Below are 22,094 nucleotides of genomic sequence, written 5' to 3'. Positions count from 1 at the left end.
CAATTGCCATCATTTTATAAGTGTAAATACTCCAATTCACCTCACACTGGTTAAAAGTGATTGGTTGACTTGTTCAATCAGCTTTTAATACCAGTCTCAGAAACACTCACCAGATCGATTAGTTCAGACATATTTAAGTCCTTCTTCCTGGTTCTGATTGACAAGCAATGCTTTTTCCTGAATAAAAACCACAAAGGTTTGATTATGAAGGGACTGCATTCATAATAACAGAGAAAATATACTTCAAACTTTAGCATAAGAAACTGTAATATACAAGTCAGAGCACTGGTCCACTTTGTTTCCAGAGCAAACAGTGAATCTTTGATTTACTTACTTAAATTTAAATTTACAATTTGAGATAGGAATAATTTACAGCCCAAGAAGAGATTTAGGAACTGAAGTACAGATTTTCTACACACAAAGTGTCCCCTCTATTGCTGGGTTTTTGTCTTAATAACTAGCAAGTAAATTAAGGGGCTACTTACTGTACAAGCCAGTTGCGTGATGGCCACAAAAAGAGTTCTGGAAAGTGTGCTAAAATACTTAGCAAAACCAAGTGGCAATTCACTAAAGTGTCTTCAGTGCATACACATGTATGTTCAGGTGACTTCTGAGGTGGTCATGTTAAGACTTTTAAAAGTCACATAGACTGGAGCAGAACTTCCCAACCTAGTGGTCTCTAAATGTGCGGATTCCACAATTACCAATCAGCATGGCCCAATAATCCAATACATCCAGAGGGAACAAAAGGCTATGCTAAGATCTATTTTATCACAGATCCAACAACACCTTTTTATAATATCTTATACCACGGTGTGGTCTTTAATGTCACATGCTGTTTCTAATGTAGAATGTGGCCCAAAGAAGTGTGCTAAATCTCACTTATTTGTGGGATATATATATCTAAGAATGCACAAACTCTGTGCAATAATTTTATTGAGGAACGTGATACAATTCCTATCTTCACATCACCTGATTGAACAAGAAGATTCTGATTATGGGGCTATCAGAGGACATGGTCCAAAATACAGTTTTGGTCATGAGGATAGGGCCTTTCAGCAGTAGTTCCATATTTATTTTAGCTAACAATTAAGGACATACTTTTTCATTCAGACCATTATTGAGATAATAATGCAACAAAATATTTTTAATACAACATTTGTTGCATTATAGTATAATTGCCAATTGACATGTGTATTTGTTTTTTGTTTTTTTCTGGATGTTTCAGCTGATTTGCTGTTATGCTGCACTTTTATTGCTTGGAATTCAACTCCTAGGTTCTTTTTAGAGGAATGGTACAATATTATTAATAAGGTATAAAAATAATTGTTACACAAGGGAGAGTCCTCTACTTTATAATTTGGGGTAAGCAGAAATATGGAACTAATTATCTGAGTCATAATTAGTTTCACTCATGATATGGATATCTGAATGGGTCAAAAGAGTGATTATGCATGCCCATTTCATGCTTCTAGGTTGAATGAATGTCTGATAGGAAAAAATAAAAAGCAAAAGCAAGTTAAGAAGCAAATAATCTATCCATTATCTCAGTAATGTACATCCTGCCTACCAATTGTCTCTTTCTCTCTTCTCCACCCATGACATCTCAAGACAATCACATACTTTTTAAAAGGAAAACAGAGAAGCAGCAGAAGGATCATGAGTACGATGGGAGCAACAGATCCTAAACTTCTAATGAGTTGGGAAGATGGGAGTTTGAAGAACGGCGTGAGCTCCATGTTCTCTGTCAGATGAGCAGTCATAAACCCATAGAGGAAAGTGAAACTGAAAGAAAGAGAGAAAGAAAACAATGAAATATACAAGAGGATTTGTATGGGAATTTGTGTGTGATGCACATGGTGCATGGCTGTGTGTACATGAATGATATGGGTCAGAAAGGAGGATTTTAAAATAAGAAATGAAATTCATACAAATCCAGTATTGTATATTTGCAGAACTTATTCTCAAAGTAAGGATCACAAATTAAGATCTTCCCCATTACACTTTTCAGGAGGCCCATGTTTCCATGGTAGAAGTCATCGTTTGTACACAAAAAGTTACGATTCGGCTCCTGGCACCTGCACAAAAAAGGACCTGATAACAGCCACTGCTACAGAAAAAGCCTAGAGATTTCTGCCAATCAGAGTAGACACTGCTGGGCTCAACAGACAAAAAAAATCTAGATTAGATATACAGGTAGACCCCGATTTACGACCACAATTGAGCCCAACATTTCTGTTGCTAAGTGAGACATTCGCTAGGTGAATTTTGCCCCATTTTACCACCTTTTTGCTACAATGTTAAGTGAATCACTGCAGTTGTTAAGTCAGTAGCATGGTTATTAAGTAAATCTGGCTTCCCCATTGACTTTGCTTGTCAGAAGGTCGCAAAAGGGGATCATATGATGCCAGGACACCGCAACAGTCATGAATCAGTTGCCAAGGATCCGAATTTGGATCACGTGACCACCGGGATGCTGCAACAATTGTTAAGTGTTAAAAATAATCTTAACTAACTTTTTTCAGTGTTGCTGTAACTTTGAATGGTCACTAAATGAACTGTTGTAAGTCGAGCACTACCCGTAAAGCGTCTTTCTCCAATTCAATTCTAACACCAAAAGTTCTGATGGGCTCCATTCATCCTTTTACCCATTGATACTTTATTTTCTCTGTATCCTCTATTCATTTATTTCCTACCCTAGATTTAAAAGTACTATTATTTATTCTTTTCTATAATGATATTATTCTAGCTGTGATTTGAATGAATGCTGGTAGCTGCAGCATGAGATACTGTTACTTAACAAAGCATTAATGATCATTTATATATAATGGGGAGGGAAATCCACTTCCCCTAAACATCTCCCACATGATCAATATGGGGTCCACCAGCAAAACTTCATTCCCAGTAAATCAGGGGTGCTTGAGAACCTATGTGAGTGTAGAGATTTTACAGCAATCTGGAGAAATGTTTGTGTGCCCATCCAGTTAAAAAGAGAAAGAAAGGCATGGACATGATAAAAGGACAAAATGAGGCTATTTAAGTCTCATAGTCAGGAATTAGTAACAGGATCCTACAGTTCCACACCGGAGATCAACATGAAAAAGGCCCAGGAGACAATGCTAGAAGATGATCTTTGAGTCCAGCACTGGTCTATTCAAAAAATAGGAGAAGCATATTCTCCCAAGAAAGAGATTAAACATCCCATTAGCTAGCTGTCTGTTCATTTTAATTTAAAGATGACAGACAATTATGAAAATTAGTACTGGAGGTATAACAGAAACAAGGTGGCACAGATGTAACACATTAGGGCAAGAAGCATTCCTGGGAGATTGGCATTGCTTTAAAAAGCTCTTTAAAAAAAAAAAAAAGCCCTGTTTGTCCAAATGTTCCATGCCAGAATACAGTATAATATCAAGAGACCACCAAGAAGAAGCTGCTGGAGTCACCCTAATGGCATGTGTTGTAAATGATAAACAGGACAATCCAGTTTGGGTGAGCCAGAGGGAGCAATGCAGGAATCCCAGCAGGACAGACTTGATTTAATTGTCCCTCCCAGTTGTGGCTTGCTGAGCAACAAGCTGAGAAGGAAAGAAAGTGCAAGGAAGAGAAGGAACTTTTTATTGGCATCCAGTGTAAATGAACCAGTCAATTAGATTTATAGATGGCTATAGCTGAGTGGAAAAACAAATACTTTACAAGGAGAATGGCTCATATTCTACCCTGTTTATCTCTAAGTAAAGTTAGAAAGCTGCTACTAATCAGTGTTGAAAATCTGGAATCAAATAATCCAGTAGAATGACTTGATCAAATGCAGCTTTCTACACCATAGCATTTATAAGAAAAGTAGGTTTCCTCTGTGTAATTAATGAGAAGGGTTAACACTATAAAAGATCCTTTCTGTTTCAGAAAAAAAATTTGTTTTAATCCCTGACATATCTGTACCTAACAGTTAAAGCAATTGTTGGCTTGCCCTTTTTCTCTGCAATCAGGGATGAAAAAAAGAAACAGATAGTTCCACTCAGAAGAATGACAAGGTGGATCAAAGGAACAGCAAAATGTAATGCAAATAGGATGGACTTTGGAAATCCCATGACTGAACCCGTGTAGTGAGATGTCAAATCTGCAGCACCCTGCAGGCTCTCAAAATCTCTCTCCTGTTTCACAAACACAAGGTCAGTAGGAGGAAGCAAAATAAGGTCATGGAGCTGAAGGCTACCGTATGTGAGGATTGCAAGGATGGAAGGGGTTTTAGAAGTCATCTAGTCCAATCCCCTGCTTGTGCGGGAACCACTGGTGCATTTCTCACAGATTATCATTCTAGTCTGTTTGAATACTTTTAGTGAGCAAGAATTCATACTTCATGTGACAGCCTATTCCCCTGGTTTACAATTCATGCACTCAGTTCCTCCAGTTATTTTGCCTGAACCTCCTTCCATGTAATTTTAACATAACAGCTCTACAATATTGCCTTCTGGAGCAATAGAGAATACAAGCAGTCCTTGTTTACTGACTGCCTTGTTTAGCAGCCATTCACAGTTATGACGGTGTTAAAAACTAACCTTGTGATCAATACTTGCATTTACGACATTAGCAGGTCTATAAAGCAAAGGAAAGCTGAAAACAGATTATGACCACAGTTGTGGTTCACTTGGTGACTGCTTTGCTTAATGATTGAATTGTTGATCTCAGCTGTAGTGGCTAAAGAAGTTTAGCAACAATGATCTTCAATAACTATCAACCAGTCTTCCTTTTTTGGCAAAGACTGTTGAGAAGGCGGTTGGCCTGCAACTGATTTTCTAGACCAGGGGTGTCAAACTGCCAGCCCGCGGGCCGGTTGCATCATGTAGAGGCCGTGCCCACCCCAGCTCTAACAATGCAAAAAAAGTTGTGATACGTCGCAATATGTCACGTGACACGGTGAGCTTGACACCTGTGATCTAGACTAATTTCAGTCAGGTTTCAGACTGGGATTTAATACTGAGATAGCTTTGGTCATACTTGCTGATGACTTGTGGTGGAACCAGGATGTTGGTGGTGCATCTATTCTTGTTCTTCTTGATCTCGCAGCAGGTTTTTATATTGTGATCTACAGTATCCTTCTGAGCTAGCTCCATGGGTTGGGAATTGGGCACACCCACCCAAGGACTTGGGATAGTCAGACCTTGTTGTTTGATGGTGGGCAAAAATCATCAGACTATCTCAGACAAATGACTATCCAACATTTGTTTAAAAACCTTCAGTGATGGAGTACACCTATGACTCCAGGAGATGGGCTATTCCACTGCTTAATAACTCTCATAGTCAGAAAGTTCTTTATTTCAAATTTGGATTCGTCTCTGTAAAGCTTCTATTCATTAGTTCTTGTCATACCTTTCGGCACTATGGAGGATAAGTCTACACCCTCTTGCTTATGATGGCCCTTCAAGTATTGGCAGTCTCCTGTCATGTCTTCACTTAATCCTATTTTCTTTCAGCTAAGCATATACAGTTATTTTAGCATTTGCTCATAGGATTTAGCCTTCAGACCCTTCATTATCATTGTGTTCCTCTCTGCAATCTTTCCAGTTCCTCAGCATCCTTGTATTATGCCTGTTGATGCAGCCCAAGATTACACTGCTCTTTTGGCAGCTGCAACATGCCTGCTCATGCTTAATCTATAGTCTACCAGGATACTTTGGATCTTTCTCAGAAATATTACTGCTGATCAGGTACTGCCTATCATCTACCAGTTTATTTATTTGATTTTATCAAAAAGGAGACTGTAGTCCAGTTTATCAAATGCCCTATTGAAATCTAGGTGCACTATATTCACAGTACTCTCTTGATCTACTAATATTGTTACTTAGTTAAGAAAAAGATAGTACAACCTGTTTTTAATACAAGCTGGTTCATTTTGTACCTTTTAAGGCAGCGGTTCTCAACCTATGGGTCGCGACCCCATTTGGGGTCGATCGCCCATTTTTGGGGGGTCGCCAAAGGCAGAGATCCGCCATTTTCCGCGGTGCCGTGCACGTGCGCCACGCATGGGGGGCGCCGCCGCACATGCGTGCCGCGCATGGGGTGGCACCGTGCACGCGCCCCGCGCATGGGGAGCGCCGCACATGCGCGCCGTGCATGGGGGCGGTGCCGTGCACGCGCGCCACGCGTGGGGGGCGTCGCGCATGCGTGTCACGCATGGGGCGGCACCGCGCATGCGTGCCGTGGGTGGGGGCCCCGCCCCCATGCACGCGGCCCGGCGCATGCGCAGAACGTTTGTGTGACGGGGGTCGCCGTCACACAAACGTTGAGAAGCACTGTTTTAAGGGGTTGCAAACCCGTTGCATGATGATCTTTATTAAGATCTTCCCAGACATTGTTATTTCTCAGTCCCCGTTTTCCTCTTCTAAAAGATTGGCAAGACTCATCTTCTAACTACTTCCATAGGAGGATTCCGATACTTCACATGGCACAGAGAGATGATAATCTATGGCAGTGGTTCTCAACCTGTGGGTTGGGACCCCATTTGGGGTCGAATGACCATTTCACGGGGGTCGCCAAACAACGCAGTCCGCCATTTTTTCCCCCTTTTCCTTAGCTATGCTACTCCCTTTTATTCTATTGGCTTTTGAAAGCCAATAGAATAAACTCTCTTGAATAGAGTCTAATTCTATTGGCTTTCAAAAGCCAATAGGAATTGTCCAGGCTGTCTCTGCCCTGCTGAGCCCGCCAAAAGTCCCATTCTGCAAACGGTGCTGCAAGTTGTCTGCAGCAAAGGCAAGCTGTCTGGAAGTTTCCACCCCTCCCTGCTGAGCAACTACTAAAAATGTAAGTAAAAGAGGGCCAGGGGTGGGAGGTGGGAGGCCGGCGGGTGCAGGGAGGGTTGCTGGTGCACGTGGGGCCTGGTGGGTGCCTTACCTCCCTTGGGCTGGGCCAGCTGGTGGCCCAGCCGGTGGTCGGCCTGCGCCGTCTCTGCCGCTTGCCAGCTACACCTTGGCCGGCGCAGGGGGCGGCACCACACATGTGCGGCGCTCCCGGGCAGGGAAAGTCCTCGACTTACGACCGGTTGGGTAGTCCTCGACTTATGACCGGTTGGGTAGTCCTCAACTTACGACCGGTTGGGGGTCGCGGCATTAAAAAGGTTGAGAACCACTGATCTATGGCATCTTTATGGCATCTAGGAAATCCAATCTTCCCTAAACAGGTTTAGACTGAAAGAGCAATTCTTTATGAAAGATAAATCTGGCAGTTTTATTTCATTTATTAATTTAATCTGAATCAATTCCCAATGACTCTGGATGGCTCATAACTGAAATAAGGAAATATAATAACCAATTAAAAATAATATTATAATGTAACAAATAGAAGATGGCGAGACTGATAACCAAGTGGACAAGAACAAAGCAAATGGTCTTCACTGTCCATTGCCAACAGCCCCAGTGAAGACATAAGTCTTTAAGGCCCATTAAACAACAGCAGAGAAGGATCCTTCAGATCTTAGGGGAAACCTCAGTAGGGGGTAGGTGCTGCTACAGGAGAAGGTATGCTTTCAGTGTCTTGACAGATGATATGTATAATTGAAAGAAAATACAATGGAAGACAGGGAGTCCTTCAAGAAAGAAATCCTTTTATCTTCTGTATATTCATACTTGCACAATTTCATTACTGACCAGAGGGCATATGCATTCAGGTTTCAATAGCCTCTCATTTCCTGGTTTTGTGAATGTTGAACCAACCTAAGACTCAGCCCTTAAATCAAACACACTTTTGCTCACGGAAATGCTGTTTCTGAAAAACAAATTTACTAACACACTACTGGCAGGTTTACTCTTTAATTAATATATCTGAATTTGCTTTCTTGAAAGTCAACTTTACATGATGAATCTTAATAGTACAGATTTTTAATTGTGATCATAAAATTATTTCAAGATGCACATTAAATATTTTAGAGGTACACTTTAAATGAATAATGCAGTCAAGCATGTTTTCTTATTAGAATTAAAAATAATAAATGGCTATTTGGGTTTAAAATGGATAACCAGAAGACAAAAACTAGCAAGTCAATCATTTAAAATACTCAGATTTCTCTATATTGAGTTATAATTTTAAAAAGTGGAATTAATCAGTTTACTAAAACCTCCCTCCTAGAATTTCAATTTATGCTGAAAGGTACAATTTACAAATGTAGAGTGTCATATTATTTTGACTTACTGGACAGAAAATTCCTTGATAGAGCTGTGGTGGTGCATTGGTTAGAATGCAGTATTGCAGGTTAATTCTGCCGACTGCCAGCAGTTCAATTCTCACTGGTTCAAAATTGATTCAGCCTTCCATCCTCTGGAGGTCGGTAAAATGAGGACCCAGATTGTTGGGTGCAATATGCTGACTCTATGCTTAGAGAGGGCTGTAGAGCATTGTGAAGCAGTATATAAGTCTAAGTGCTATTGCTATTACTAGACCAAATACAACTTATTCTATAGTAGGAAAACAGGAAGTAACAATTATCTATGGGACAAGCCCATCCTTGGCACCAGGCTTTACTTCTGAAAAAAGTGCACTGAACTGAACCTTACTGCAACTATTGAGTTGTATGTTCTTATTCTGTTTCAGAAGTATAACATTTAAATACTTTACTCCCATTTCTGAGTAATGTTTAGATTAAAACATCAATCCTCTTTGCCCCTTTGTCTTGCTAGTAATTCATCCAATGAGTACATAGTCTACACATGTCATTTACTAACTCTATCACTACGTAAACATCTTCTGGCTCTCTCACACATGAAATATCTTCATGATATAAATGTAAATGAAAAAAATGTGATACTATGCATCACCACATAATTAGGCAGAAGTTCAATAAGAAATCTATCCCCCTAAGCAAATGAACTTGCTACTGATACTATCCCAATAGGAACTCTGCTAAAAAGTCCCTGAAACTTAGACACAGTCTGGACACTAGAAACACAATGTTTTCCACCAACATTGGGGGAAAACCCCATCATTCATACATTCATCTTTTCTTCTACTTCCCAAATGAACACCAAAATGGAACCATGAATACAGAAGGGAGGGACCTTAACACACTTATGAAATTCCCTGGGTATGCAGAAATATAAACTAACTAAATATAAACCAATTAAATCTACCCTTACAGAAGCTCATGGAGGGATAGTAGGAGAGGCAGAAGGAGCAGTTAACACTGATGACCAGCTTGGTTTATGCTCTCAAGGCCTCTTCGTTGAGGAGTCTGTTTTTGGTATTTCCCCACGAAAGAGCTCAATATGGTGCTAAAACTCAAAATAGGGCTGAGCCAAAGTGCTAGCTTTTTAGGTTCTGGTTTTTAAACCGAGACTTGAATATCCAACCTTAAATGTTTTAACATTAAACTTTCTAGATTATTGTTAAGTTACATGAGTCCATAAGGCAATGTAAAATTGGTACCCTTTTTTAATTGGCTCTATTCTAAAATATATTCTACAATATATACGGCATACTCCATTTAATCCTCCAGGGAAAGATTGAAGGCAAACAAGGTCTAGGCAGAAGAAGAACATCGTGGCTTCAAAATCTAAGGGACTGGTTTGAACAAAACTTAGTAGCACTTTTTTGTGCACCTGCTGATAAAAACAGGATCGCCAACATGATTGCCAACGTCCAATAACAGATATGGCACAAGAAGAAGAAGAAGAAGAAGCAATTATGCATTAATATTTTCAAGGAAAATCTCCCTCCCTTCCTCAGATCAAAAATATGTAAGGCAGACATGAAGGCACATTAGCAAGGCCATCTAGGATACACAAGTAACCCTTAGATGAATTGGCAAATTTTGAAAGAATTTCAGAATGGATATTCAGAAAAATACTCCAATGGTTTAGATAATTCTTAAAACAGAAATGCAAACATTATTGTCTCAGTGTTTCACCATCCCCATCTCCATCATCAAGATGGGACTGAATTTTTTCATCTGATAGTTCCTTTCCAGAATTGCATGGGACTTCTCTAGTTTCCCACAGCACCATCAGTCTTGAAAGAGTTCAGTTATCTTGCAGCTAAAACATTAGTTTAGCAGAGTCCCAAAGCTGCTATATGTATCGGTGGCAGCCTCCTCAATTGGTTTGATGACATGAGCCAAGGGTGGAAGTGCAGCCAAGAAGGCCACTCACTACCCTCCATGCAGTGTTCCATGCTAACCTTGTTTGGACAACAGCAGAGCCTAGCCCCATTCCTAAATCACAGTAAACACAGACTATGAGGGCATGTATATCAACACCTCTTCCTCCCAACCTAATGATTGGAGGAAAGCACATGACGCAGCTGTTTGAAGGAACCCTTCAAAGATTCCCTAGGCAGCATGGGAATTCTGGGAAGATCTGGTTCCTATGTATCGGGGATGAGAAAAGTTGAGTTACAAAATGTTTAACTTAATTTAAATTAAACCTGCAAAAAAGTAAGAAACTCATCCATTCTATACACCAGCAAGTAATTTTTGAATTAACTACATTTTTATTATTTGAAAATCACTGCACTATATTTACACTTCTTTTTTAGCTCAACCCATGGAGTTTTCATCAACTGTGACAGTTATCCAAGATTCAGACACATTCTCCACAAGTTTTTAACTGAGAAAATCATGGGACAAAGCAACCCATCTGCAAAGTGAGGGGGAAAGTATATTTTATGACCCTTACATATTGTGATTATTGTTAGGCATGAAAATCCCTTTTCCAAAACATATTATTAGCTAGTTTTTAAAAAATAATAAGAGTTTAACCTACTATAACCTGGTGTCTTCTGTACTGAACTACAACCCCACCATAACCTGGCAGATTGGAAAATTAATTTAGGCAGAAAAACACTACCAGTTGACTAATAGCAATTGGCCAAAATAGTTAATGTTTTATTCTCATGAAATTAATCCATGATAAATTAAACCACAGATTACTCCAAGTATGCACAATCTAAAATGTAACCAACCATACAGGCCAGATTCATACAAATGCTAACTAAACTAGTGGTTCTCAACCTTTTTAATGCCACGACCCCCAACCGGTCGTAAGTCGAGGACTACTCAACCGGTCGTAAGTCAAGACTACTCAACTGGTGCAGCACCGTTTGCAGAATGGGATTTTTGGTGGGCTCAGCAGGGCAGAGACAGCCTGGACAATTCCTATTGGCTTTTGAAAGCCAATAGAATTAGACTCTATTCAAGAGAGTAGCACAGCTAAGGAAAAGGGGGAAAAATGGCGGACTGCGTTGTTTGGCGACCCCCGTGAAATGGTCATTCGACCCCAAATGGGGTCCCGACCCACAGGTTGAGAACCACTGAACTAAACAGTGATTAATTGGCTAGGTTGTGAACGGCATATCTCGTGTACCTATCCAAACCTGCCATATTCTCGCACTCTGGCAACATATTTTCAAATATCTATTATGTATATCTGTGGAAGGCTATCACCATCAGGACCTCTATCCACAGATGGTAGCTGCAAGAAACAGAACTTTGGACTTTATGGACTCATCTGATCCAACAATGAAATAAAGGTAAAATTGTAAGGTGACCAACCGTCCTCCTTTAGGGAGGACAGTCCTCCTTTTGTGAGTTCTGTCCTCCCTCGAAAAGTGTCCTCCTACATGTCCTCCTTTTCAATATTTGAAGACTAAAATGCAGGGCTTTTTTTTTTCTCATAGAACGCTCAGAACAGCGTTCCAGCACCTTTTTTTGATCTTTTTTTTTTCGCATGAGCTGTGCTACTCCTATTGGCTTTTGAAAGCCAGTAGGAATTGCTGCTGAGCACACCAAAACACCCGGCTGGCAAACTTTGCACATGTAAGTTGTCTGCAGCGAAGGCGAATTGGCAGGAACTTTGCACCCCTCCCTGCTACCCAACTACACCATCTCCTAGTTAGTCCTGAAGATACCTGGAGGAGACTGGAGCTGCGATGCCACGGTAACTTTCTCTTGATCTTCAGCCCTGCTAGGGCAATAATGGCTGTGAGCACAAGAGGCAGGGGCAGCGGGGCTGCTTCAGGCGGGAGTGTGAGGGGCGGCGGTGGCCGGCTGCCCTCCGTGCTGTGGGAGCTGCGGGGTCTGCTCTTTAAGGGGTTGCGCAGGGTGGGTGGTGGTGCTGGCGGGGTAGCTGCAGGTGGGGTGTGTCAACAGCGGGCTGCCCCCCAGGGCCGGAGCCGGTGCAGCTGGTGCTTTGGGAGCTGTGGGGCCCGCTCTAAACGGCAGGGCAGCAGTGCTGGTGGGGAGGCTGCGGGCAGGGGCATGGCATGTAAGCATAATTACAATATAAAATATTATTGTTACAAATGTTTTTTATTATGCATTTATCATATTATAGTGTATTCTGTATTACTGTTGCAATGAATAAAATGTTTCTTTTATTTACAATATTTTTTCTTCAATTTATTTGTGTCCTCCTTTTCATTGTAAAAAAGTTGGCCATCTTAAAAATTGGGCAATATATTTATTGCCAAATATCAAGAATGTATCTGACTTATAATTCACTAGGAACTGGGCAACTCAAGGATGGGAGCTGAGGCATATTAAAGCTGCTATAACATACATATTGTGAAAGAAACAATGAATAGGAGAAGGGAGGACAAAGCAGGTCAGTTTAAATAAATATTTATTTCCTGCTTGTCCCTATGCTTTCATCTCCTCCCTATACAGGCTTAAGTCATTCCTTGCTGTAGTGTTTTTCTCTTTATTCCAGTAATACCTAAGGGCCATCTCAAAGTGCACAAAATTGGTTGAGTTTTACCACTGATTCCCTTGGAGAGAGATCAAGCCACAGGCAGTGGCTGGAAAAAGAGGCAGGATAGATGTCAATAACCAAGACAGCAAAATTTGTTCTACTGTACTTTGATTTTCTGCAGACTCAGAATAAGTGAATTTAAATTGAGTAGTTAAAAAAAAAAAAAGCCCCACGGTGTTTCAGCCATTCCCGTCTCTTGGAGGACAGAACTAAAATATTTTTCAGTCTGAACACCTCTTTAACTTTTGTCTCCAGTGAGGACTCTTAACATTTTTCCAGTGCTGAAAATTGCTTAAATGATCAGTCCACTTCTAGAAGTGGAATGGAAGGGGGAAATTGTTTTCTGTTTTTGCTTCAGCAACAATACCTCCTGGGCTCCTTGGAGATCATCCTCATCCAGACAGATTTGTAGGATGGTCTTTCCCAAGCTAGCACTTTTTGATTCCCCATAATTCTCGGCTGATACAGAAGTTGTAGACCACGACAAAGATGCAAGACAGCCTTCTCCAACGCAGCAGTTCCCCAGGCTAGTAACCTCACAAACCTCAGCGGGTTCAGAAGCTGACCGAGATACCTAGACGGCACCCCGTTAGGGAAAACTAACTTCGGAGAGGCAAGGCTGTTAATACAGGGCGTTTATTCATCTCCCTGGAAGCTGCAGGTGGCGGAAGAAATGGCAACACTCACCACGAGAGAGGAGGCGATGGATCCCCCGGCTCCCCGAACGTCTTGTTTTGTTAGCGAGGAAAAAGTGCTTCCTACCGAGGACAAGGTCTGAAATTCGCTCCCTACAGCAATCAGGGCGATGATAATGGTAGGCGGCGGGCAACAGGCTCCCTCGTCTAAGACCAGACGGCAGTTACTTCCTGGTTACTTAGACTTCTACCTCAGAAAAGCTCCGAGGATCCACCTGTCCGTCTCCAGACAGGTATGAAAGAGCAACGATTAAAAGTTTCCGGCCCGGCACTGTAGGCCGCCCTCGTGTGAAGGGCGCGGGGAAAGGGAGAGGCTACTGGAGCGCTCCTGCACGGAAGAAACTTGCACCTTAAAATCGCGGCCATTTCGCCCGGCGCCAGCAGCCGAGTTAGAGGCATTGGGGCGCCGGCGAATCTCGCGCCTTTGACTAAGTCACCGGTGACGCTGGCGAGCCCTCGCGGCCGCCCCTCGCCTTGGCCTTTAACAGCCGGCCGACCGGGCAGAAAGGAGGGTAGATTTGTACCAAGGTGCTGCGGTTTGCATTGCCATTTAACTTTTCCGCCCTGTTTTTCCCAAAGTTCAGCCCTGTTGATTGTGAAGGCGTGAGAACGGCAGTCTTCGTTTCATTTCCAGTGTGTGATTCAGCTAAAGTTAAAAAATGTTCTCTCTGCTGCCGTCGAGTCAACCCTGAAATTCAGCCACGGAGAGGGAAAGAAGCAAATTATTTGCCTAGGGAAAGTTTCCTGTTGAATTATTTTATTTTTATTTATTTTATTATTTTATTTTTATTTTATTTTATTATTTATCTCCTTATTTCCTTACTTATTTGAATAGTGAAGGCTCGGAAATGCCCAGCTGAGGTTTATTCATCAGGTGAAGTCAAATTGATGGGGAGAAGATTAAAATTAAAATTAAAATCAATAAATATTGTTGGGCTGCGTTTAAATCTGCCCAGTAGTAGTTAGAGTATATGTATTTTCTCTCCCACTGCCCCCCCCTTTTTTTTTTCCTTTTGGACAAGGCTTCTATATTAACATCAGTTTTTGGGTTTGCCAGAAATCTATCTAGGAAAGCTGTCACCATCATTTTGTGTCCAAAGACAGGAGAAATATCAGGCAGAAATTTAACATGTATCTGTCTGTAAATAGTCTGGCAGCCGTTATTTCACAAAGAACACAAAGAAAATAGTGATTTTGATGCTTTTAGACCACACACACACACACACACACACACACACACACACACACACACAGGCACAGGTAAAAACCAATTAAAGGAAGTAGCAGGGATAACCGATAAAAGAAAATGGAACATGGAAAAAAAGAGATTCTTGTTCATTTGTAATTAATGTCTATAAAATACAATGCTTCAGTTCTTATTAAAAGTGATTTAAATAATTCAGGAAAACTGGAACTTTTACAGCACTGATCCCTAAACCAGTTATGTACACTACCCATGTTTCTTGAAGAAAGAGGGGAATGTAATTTTTATTTATATTTCATTTATTATAATTTATGTAGCAGCCCTAATATAGAAAGTACATAGTGGTTCATGGGATACATAGGAGTTATTAAAACATTTGTGATTAGTTTGAAATTATGAACATATAATAACGTAAAGTAGTATAATAAATCCCCCAAAGCAGTTCCTCTAGCTTCTGCTCACCTCACACCCCCAAAATAAGTAACCACCAGGAGCTTTCCCAGGAAAATCAATGTGGTTGGGCAGATTTTACTGGGAAACTGCAGTCCTGAAGGTAATTTTTGGCGAGGCCTGAAGAGATTGATACGTTAAGACCAGCATTTTAAATTTACTTAGAAGTTCACTCATAACAACCACCAAAGTTTATTTCTATATTACTAAAATAATACAGAGGTTTGTGGAGTAATATAATTAAATAAAATGATAATAACAGCATTCTAAGTACCTTTCATATTCAAACTGTGGGTGCTTTTGAATCAATGTTGACTCCTGGCAACTGCATATCCGTGCAGTCATCAAGATTTCTGAAATGGTTTGCCATTGTCTCTTTCCTAGGGCTAAGAATGAATGACTGGCCTGAGATCATCCATCTAATTTCTAGTCCTAAAGTGGGACTAGAAATTACAGTCTAACCTGGAGCTTTAACCACTATACCAAACTGGCTCTCTGTTCAAACTTTATATGTTTATAGTTTTATAGATTCAGTAGTTCAATGAATCATTGGAAATCAAATGGTTATGTGATTTTTTAAAGAAATATCAAAGCATAATACAAAATTTCATATTAATGAGTTATAAAATTAATTGATAAGAAAGCCCATACAAGGATGGGGAAACAATGGTCCTCTAGATCAGGGCTTTTCAACTGGTGGTACGCATACCACTGGTGGTACTTTGGCACCTGATAGGTGTACGTACCCGTCCTAGAGAAGTGGTAGCGGAGGGGAGAGAAATGAGCTGAAGCAGCGGCAGTGCTGCAGAAGCCTAAGGGAGAGACAGCTGGAGCTGCAGGACTGTCAGGGCTCAGCAGAAGCCCCAGGATCAGCACCGGGCTCCAGCTGATTGGTGCTTTCGGAAGCTGAAGAGAAAAGGAGGGGGGGGAGAGAGAAGAGGATATAAAAGGTTTTAGTGGGAAAGGGCCAGTGAGGGGCTGCCCCTGCCCTGCCCCTGGGCACATGAAGAGGCGGCGACCACCCAACATCCCTACTGACTGTCCCTTGTGTGCTTGCCACCTTCTCTGTGCAGAAGTGTAACGCAGATGTAACAACAGTGGGGAGGAGTCAAAGTGTGAAGCTTCTGCCCACCGCAGGCTTCCTGCTGCCACCTCTGCCCAGAGCCTCTGGCAGTTAAGGAAGGAAGGAAGGAAGGAAGGAAGGAAGGAAGGAAGGAAGGAAGGAAGGAAGGAAGGAAGGAAGGAAGGAAGGAAGGTTATAATGAGAGGGAGGGAGGGTCTGAGGGAAGTCCCGCCTTAGCACTTGGCCACGACCAGCCCTGCTGCCCTTTTGCCATCCCCTTGTCCCCTCCTCCTGACTATCCTGGTGGACTCGCAGCCTAGGATGCTTTGGTTACAAAGCCAGGTCTCCTTGCATGGAGAGGGATTGGGACTCCCTCTGACCCACACATTTTGCCTTCCTGCAAACACCATGAGCAACCTGGCCAAGGAGAGCGAGCCAAGCAGCAGCAGCCTCGAAGAGGAGGTAAGCACAGCTTACATGTTTCAAAATGACATATCTAGACGCTTCATTATTCAGTTATTAATGCTACCTAAAAATTAGGATTTCTAAGTCTATATTAGTAACCTAGGAACAATGACAGTTTATTAAATCACACTGCACACATCCTATTCAGGATTCCAGAATTCCTTTTGGGAACTATTGGATAATGCCAAAAGTAGATACAACTTAGCCAATATCAAACAAAGTGGCAGAATGCCTTAAAAAGCTTAATCAACATTTCTGTAATCTAAGAGGCTCTCCCAAATAGGTGTAGCTATTTTTCCAGTCCAGATTGGTGGCCCTCTACATATAGAATTCTCCCTCAAGAAATGTATAATCATATTTACATTTCATATGTTGAATGGCTTTGAATTTTGCTTGTAAGCCAAATGAAACTATGAACACCATATATGCTAGATCAGTGTTTCCCAAACTTGACAATTTTAAGGCATGAGGACTTCAACTCCCAGAATTCCACAGCCAGCGTTGCTGGCTGTGGAATTCTGCGAGTTGAAGTCCTCATGCCTTAAAATTGTCAAGTTTGGGAAACACTGTGCTAGATGAAAAGGGTGAGGAATCATTAGAACAGAGGTCCCCAACCCCCAGTCCATGGACCAGTACCAGGCTGCAGCATGCCAGCAACCGGGCCGCACAAACAAGCAAAGCCCCATCTGTGGGATGCAGGCAGCACACAAAACCACGCCCCCTCCAGTCCACAGAAAAACCACGGAACCGGTCCCTGGTGCCCAAAAGGTTGGGGACCTCTACATTAGAACACAGACCAGAAATAAAGCAGCCATTTGGATCTATTCAAGCCTGTAATGCAGGCTTTTTGGACAGATTCATCTTATGTGCAAATTGCCCTCATTTCTCATGCCTTGTCACTTTCTTGGATTGATTGTAAGTGGCTTAGAGTCACTTTTGGTAAGATGGGCAGCATCTAAGTTGAATTAAATAAATAGAAAAAATGCTGCAATTAATTCTACATGGGGTTGCCTTTCAAAATATTTGGAAGTTGCAGCTGGTCCAGAATAAGGTGGTGTGGGCAGTTCTGGGCCTTATGCTATGCTAATATAATACCACTGCTTTGCAGGTTCTATCAGCTTCCAGTGAGCTTCCTAGTTCAATTCAAAATGCCAGTAAAGTCTTCCCAGCAGAATCACAGAATATCTGTTGGAACTCCTCTGTTCAGTTGTTGCTGCCTGTATCAGCAGAATCAACAGGCTGGGTGTGCTCCAGGTGTCTTCCATTAAGCAATGCCATTTTGTGGAAACCAGGAGTTGTGTCTTCTCTATTATGCTGCTTGTTCTAAGGGATAGCACCACCTGGAAATCCAGATGGCCCCACTCCTGTTGGCTCTTATAAGAGCTAAAGACTCAGTTCTTCCTTCCAGGCATTTGGGCTGAGGTGTGAAGTGAAGCACACAAATAAAGCAGTAGCAGGCAAAAAGCAAGCTGCCTTGACAAGAACAATGTGATATAGCTTTATATAGAGAATTATTATTTCTATTACCCTGCCTAAAAAGTTTAAAGTAGTTTATTTACAACATAACCGCTTTAAGTTTTAAAATAGACTAAATAGATTAAAACTGATAATATTCATTTTTACCCAGAAATCTATAGGCATCCAGTGCAGTTATTTAAGAGTCCGGCTACTGCATTTTGAAATAACTAAAATGTCCAAATTATATATCAGATTTAAATAGCACACACTGCTATGTGTCTCCATTCTCAGATTACTAGCTGATGTACCATTGTTTTAGATCATTGTCTTCAGAAAACGAATGGAGCTGTCAGGTTAATTGCAGCTGGGCCCCTGGGCATGACCTCAGTCTGAGATACCAGATAAGGTCATCTCATCCTCCAGATAAAAATACTCCCCGCCCCATGATAAGCAAGTCTATCTCAATTTATTATCCTGATCCAACTCATTATTGCCCATAGATAGGCATTTTGAGAATAATGACAAATTTGGGAACGATAGCGTTTTGATAGTCACCAATACCAAATCTTGATGACCACAAGCAGAGGTCACAGAGAGATGTTAAAAAGCATTGATGACCTAATGGAAAGTCTGATAAGTTCCATATAACAGCTTGTTAGATATTTGAGTTCATCAGACGGCCTTGTAAATAGATAAACTCCTGAACACAAATAGCAATGAAAAAATGCTAAGTAATTAAGTAACAAGAGCCAGGTTGATGTAGTGGTTAAAGCATAAGGCTAGAAACCCAAAGACGATGTTCTAGTCCTGCTTTGAGTACAAAGCCAGCCAGGTGACTTTGGGCTTGTCACTTTCTCTCAGCCTTAGGAATGAGGCAATGGCATATCATTGATGAAAAACCTTGCCAAGAAAACTGCAGGGACTTGCCCAGGCAGTCTCCAGGAATTGGAAACGATTGAATGGAATTAAGAAAAAAAGCATGTGAGAGCCGTTTAGGTTGAATGGTTAAGGTATAGGACCAGGAGTGGGGAAACTTGAGTTCTAGATCTACCTTAGGCATAGAAGCCATATGGCAGGGGTCTTCAAACATGGCCCTTTTATGACTTGTGGACTTCAACTCCCCGAATTCCTCAGCCAGGCATGCTGGCTAAGGAATTCTGGAAGTTGAAGTCCACAAGTCATAAAAGGGCCACATTTGAAGACCCCTGCCATATAGTGACTTCAGGCCAGTGTGGAGGGAAAGTATCCAGTAATCATCATGACTTCTATTCCTTTGCTAGAAAGGAGGTATTGGATCACACCCTGTTTCCAATTATAAAAGAAAGATGCTGATAGCACCTGAGATGGAAGTGGATTCTTGTGTGGAACACCAGGGAGGAAGAATTAGTTGCTGAGAGGATCAGGATAAACTGTAGCTTAGCAGGTGATTGATGGAGAAGGAGGAGTGGGTGTGGATTCCAGGAAATCAACAGCAGAAGAACTGGAAGTAGAAGCAGAGCCTAGCAGCCTCTCCATTCCAGCAAGGATGCTAACATCCCACAGCTATTAAAGGCATCTTAATTCTTCCCTTCCCCAACACAGCTTGAAAGACTGTGTAAAGCCAACATTTTGCAGTGGTTCAGAATAGCAACTGACAGCACAGAAGCCAACTAACTTCAGGGTGGCTAAAGTCTTTGTTATAGCTTAAATAACTATATAACTATATCAGCCAAGAACACATACAAACTTTACAATCAGATACAGTTTCCAGGATTAAGATTAACATGGAAGTAATTCAAAGATCTAACTACCCAGGAAAACTCTGCTAGATATTAGTTTACCAAGGAAATATAAGCCAAATAACCTTTTTGCTGGAGATATTGCCACAGTATAGGATTCAAAATGGGCTCTGTACTGAATTTGTATTATACAGAATTTGTACTGTATTTTACCGAACTTTTTACTGAACTTGAGATGAGTGCTCTAGTCTCTTGCTGCTTAAATCCCCAAGTACTTTCATATCACCTGGGCCAGTGATGGCAAGCCTTTCAGAGCCCGAGTGCCCAAACTGCAACCCAAAACCTACTTATTTATCACCGGGTGCCAGGTGGGCGTGGCTGTGGTGGTCATGGCAGACTGGGTGGGTGTGGCCAAGATGAGTGTGATCACCTTGATGTTGCTCATGGGGAGGGATGCCTATGGGGGCCAGGCAGGGTTGGGGGAGATCCAGGGGTCCCTGGCAAGTGGGGTGGTGGGCCGGAGGCTCGTCCTGCGGGATGAGGCGAGGCAAGGTGAGTCAGGGCGGCAGTGCCATTGTCACAGGGCAAGGCAAGGCAGGGGCCAGGGTGGCTGCTGCCTGACACCATCAGTCCCTGCACACAGAGGCCAGCGAGCGCATGAGTGTTGGGATGCATCTGGCCACGTGGGACCTCGGCGAATTAGCGGGCAGCTGGTTGAAGAGGGACGGTTGCCATCTCCAGGGCATGGCGCGTGTGCCCACAGAGAGGGCTCTGAGTGCTGCCTCTGGCACACATGCCATAGGTTCGCCACCACTGACCTGGGCTATTTTGAAGCAAACTGAAGATACTGATTAGAAACAAACATGTCTATTACCTTGTAGCAGACAATTGAACTCCAAAGGTGAAAGGCTGAAGGTCTCAAACCTCCTTGCTCAGAAGCCCTGTGGAAATTCACATCTTGCCTCCCCCTCCTATCTTGGGGTAGCCTTGGTTGTTTCTGCTGCTAACATCTATCTCCCAGGGAAATTTCAACTAGCATCCTCCCATTCACTCTTGTGCGTGATAGGACTGCCTTTACAGCAATTAAGTCATAAACATGGAAAATTTCTGTAGTGATCTTGGCTATATAATATAGAAATTTGAATCTAAAAGGGGAGATAAATTGATCTCACAAGAAATAAAACCAAACTTTACTGCAAAAAAAAAAGATTAAAAATTGGAACACAATGCAACCTAAAAGAGAATCCAATGATCTGTGCCGAAAAAAAACTTAGTGCTGTTTTGCTATAAATGAGTGCTTTGCAGTAAAATATTTACAGAGTTTCTGCAGAGCTTCAAAATTATTATGGATCACAATATTTTATAGCAGGGGTGTCAAACTGCCGGCCCGTGGGCCAGATGCATCATGCTAAAACCGCGCCCACCCCATTGCTGGCAATGGGAAAAAAGTTGTGATACATTGCGACACATCACGTGATGTGAATTTGACACCCGTGTTTTAGAGGAAAAAGCCTATATTTTAAGACATACCTGCACTACCGTATCTGAAAGAATAAAGTTACATGCAATTGCTTAATCACTGTTATTTTCCCATTTAGCATATTTTTGAAATTCTCTGAGATTTTTGGTAACTTAGCATTTTCTAAATATTGCCTTATTTTTTTCTTGAGAAATTTTTTCTGTATTATGTGTTTCATAAAATTCTTTAATTATTTTTTTGTTGCATCATTTTGACATTGTAAATCGCCTCTCAGATCTTGTAGTTTGTTTATCAATTTCTTCTCTCTTTCTTTTTTCAGTTTATAAGCCAACCATCTCCCCAGCTTATTGGCATTTTCAAAAAAGTTGTTTGTTTTTTTTGCTCTTTTGATTTGTTGAGCCATTTTTTCAGCTTCTATTAGATTTAATTTGTGTTTTATTATCTCCATTTGTTTTTTAAGATTTTTCTTTTGTGGGTCTCTTTGTAGTTCTAATTCTAATTTTGTAAGTTTTTCTTTGAGCTTAGTTTATTGTTGTTTTTTGTCTTTCATCTTTTTCACCATATAGGTTATATGGCGAAAATATGCTTTTGCTGTATCCCAGACATTTTGGAGTGATGTATCTTCTTTCTTATTTTCTTTGAAGAAAAATTCCATTTCCTTTAAGGCTTTTTGTATAAATTCTTTCTTTTTCAGTAAAAATTGGTTTTAAGTCCATCTTGCTTTTTTCTTTGTTCCTCTCCAAATCATCTTTATTGGATTGTGGTCCGCCCATACTTAGTTTCTATTTCAATTTCTTGTATATCCCTTTTTATTCAGGGAATAC

At 41.4% G+C, this 22,094-nt stretch overlaps 1 protein-coding gene across 10 annotated transcripts in view; it reads right to left on the bottom strand.

Annotated features, from left to right (window-relative positions):
- LOC120309104 overlaps window positions 1-14,538 on the bottom strand; it is an 81,623-nt gene extending 67,085 nt beyond the window's left edge. For 8 of the 10 annotated variants that reach the window (XR_005557004.1, XR_005556999.1, XR_005557000.1 and 5 more), the window contains exons 1-3: window positions 13,425-14,537; window positions 1,624-1,785; window positions 111-177 (exon numbers count right to left, since the gene is read on the bottom strand). Coding sequence is in view for 4 of the 10 variants with exons in the window: in XM_039345943.1 (XP_039201877.1) it covers window positions 111-177; window positions 1,624-1,763 (207 nt within the window). In the remaining 6 variants the exon portion in view is untranslated. Of the gene's footprint in view, window positions 1-110; window positions 178-1,623; window positions 1,786-13,424 lie in introns of all 10 variants that reach the window. The other 2 variants (XM_039345946.1, XM_039345945.1) reach the window with 1 other exon arrangement.
- Window positions 14,539-22,094: the final 7,556 nt, after the last annotated feature.

Source organism: Crotalus tigris, unplaced genomic scaffold (assembly GCF_016545835.1).
Source record: "Crotalus tigris isolate CLP2741 ecotype Arizona unplaced genomic scaffold, ASM1654583v1 scf7180000017987.690289119674:8195010, whole genome shotgun sequence".
NCBI lineage: Eukaryota > Metazoa > Chordata > Lepidosauria > Squamata > Viperidae > Crotalus > Crotalus tigris.
The sequence above is the reverse complement of the archived record's forward strand: the minus strand, read 5'-3'. Positions and strand labels throughout refer to the sequence as shown.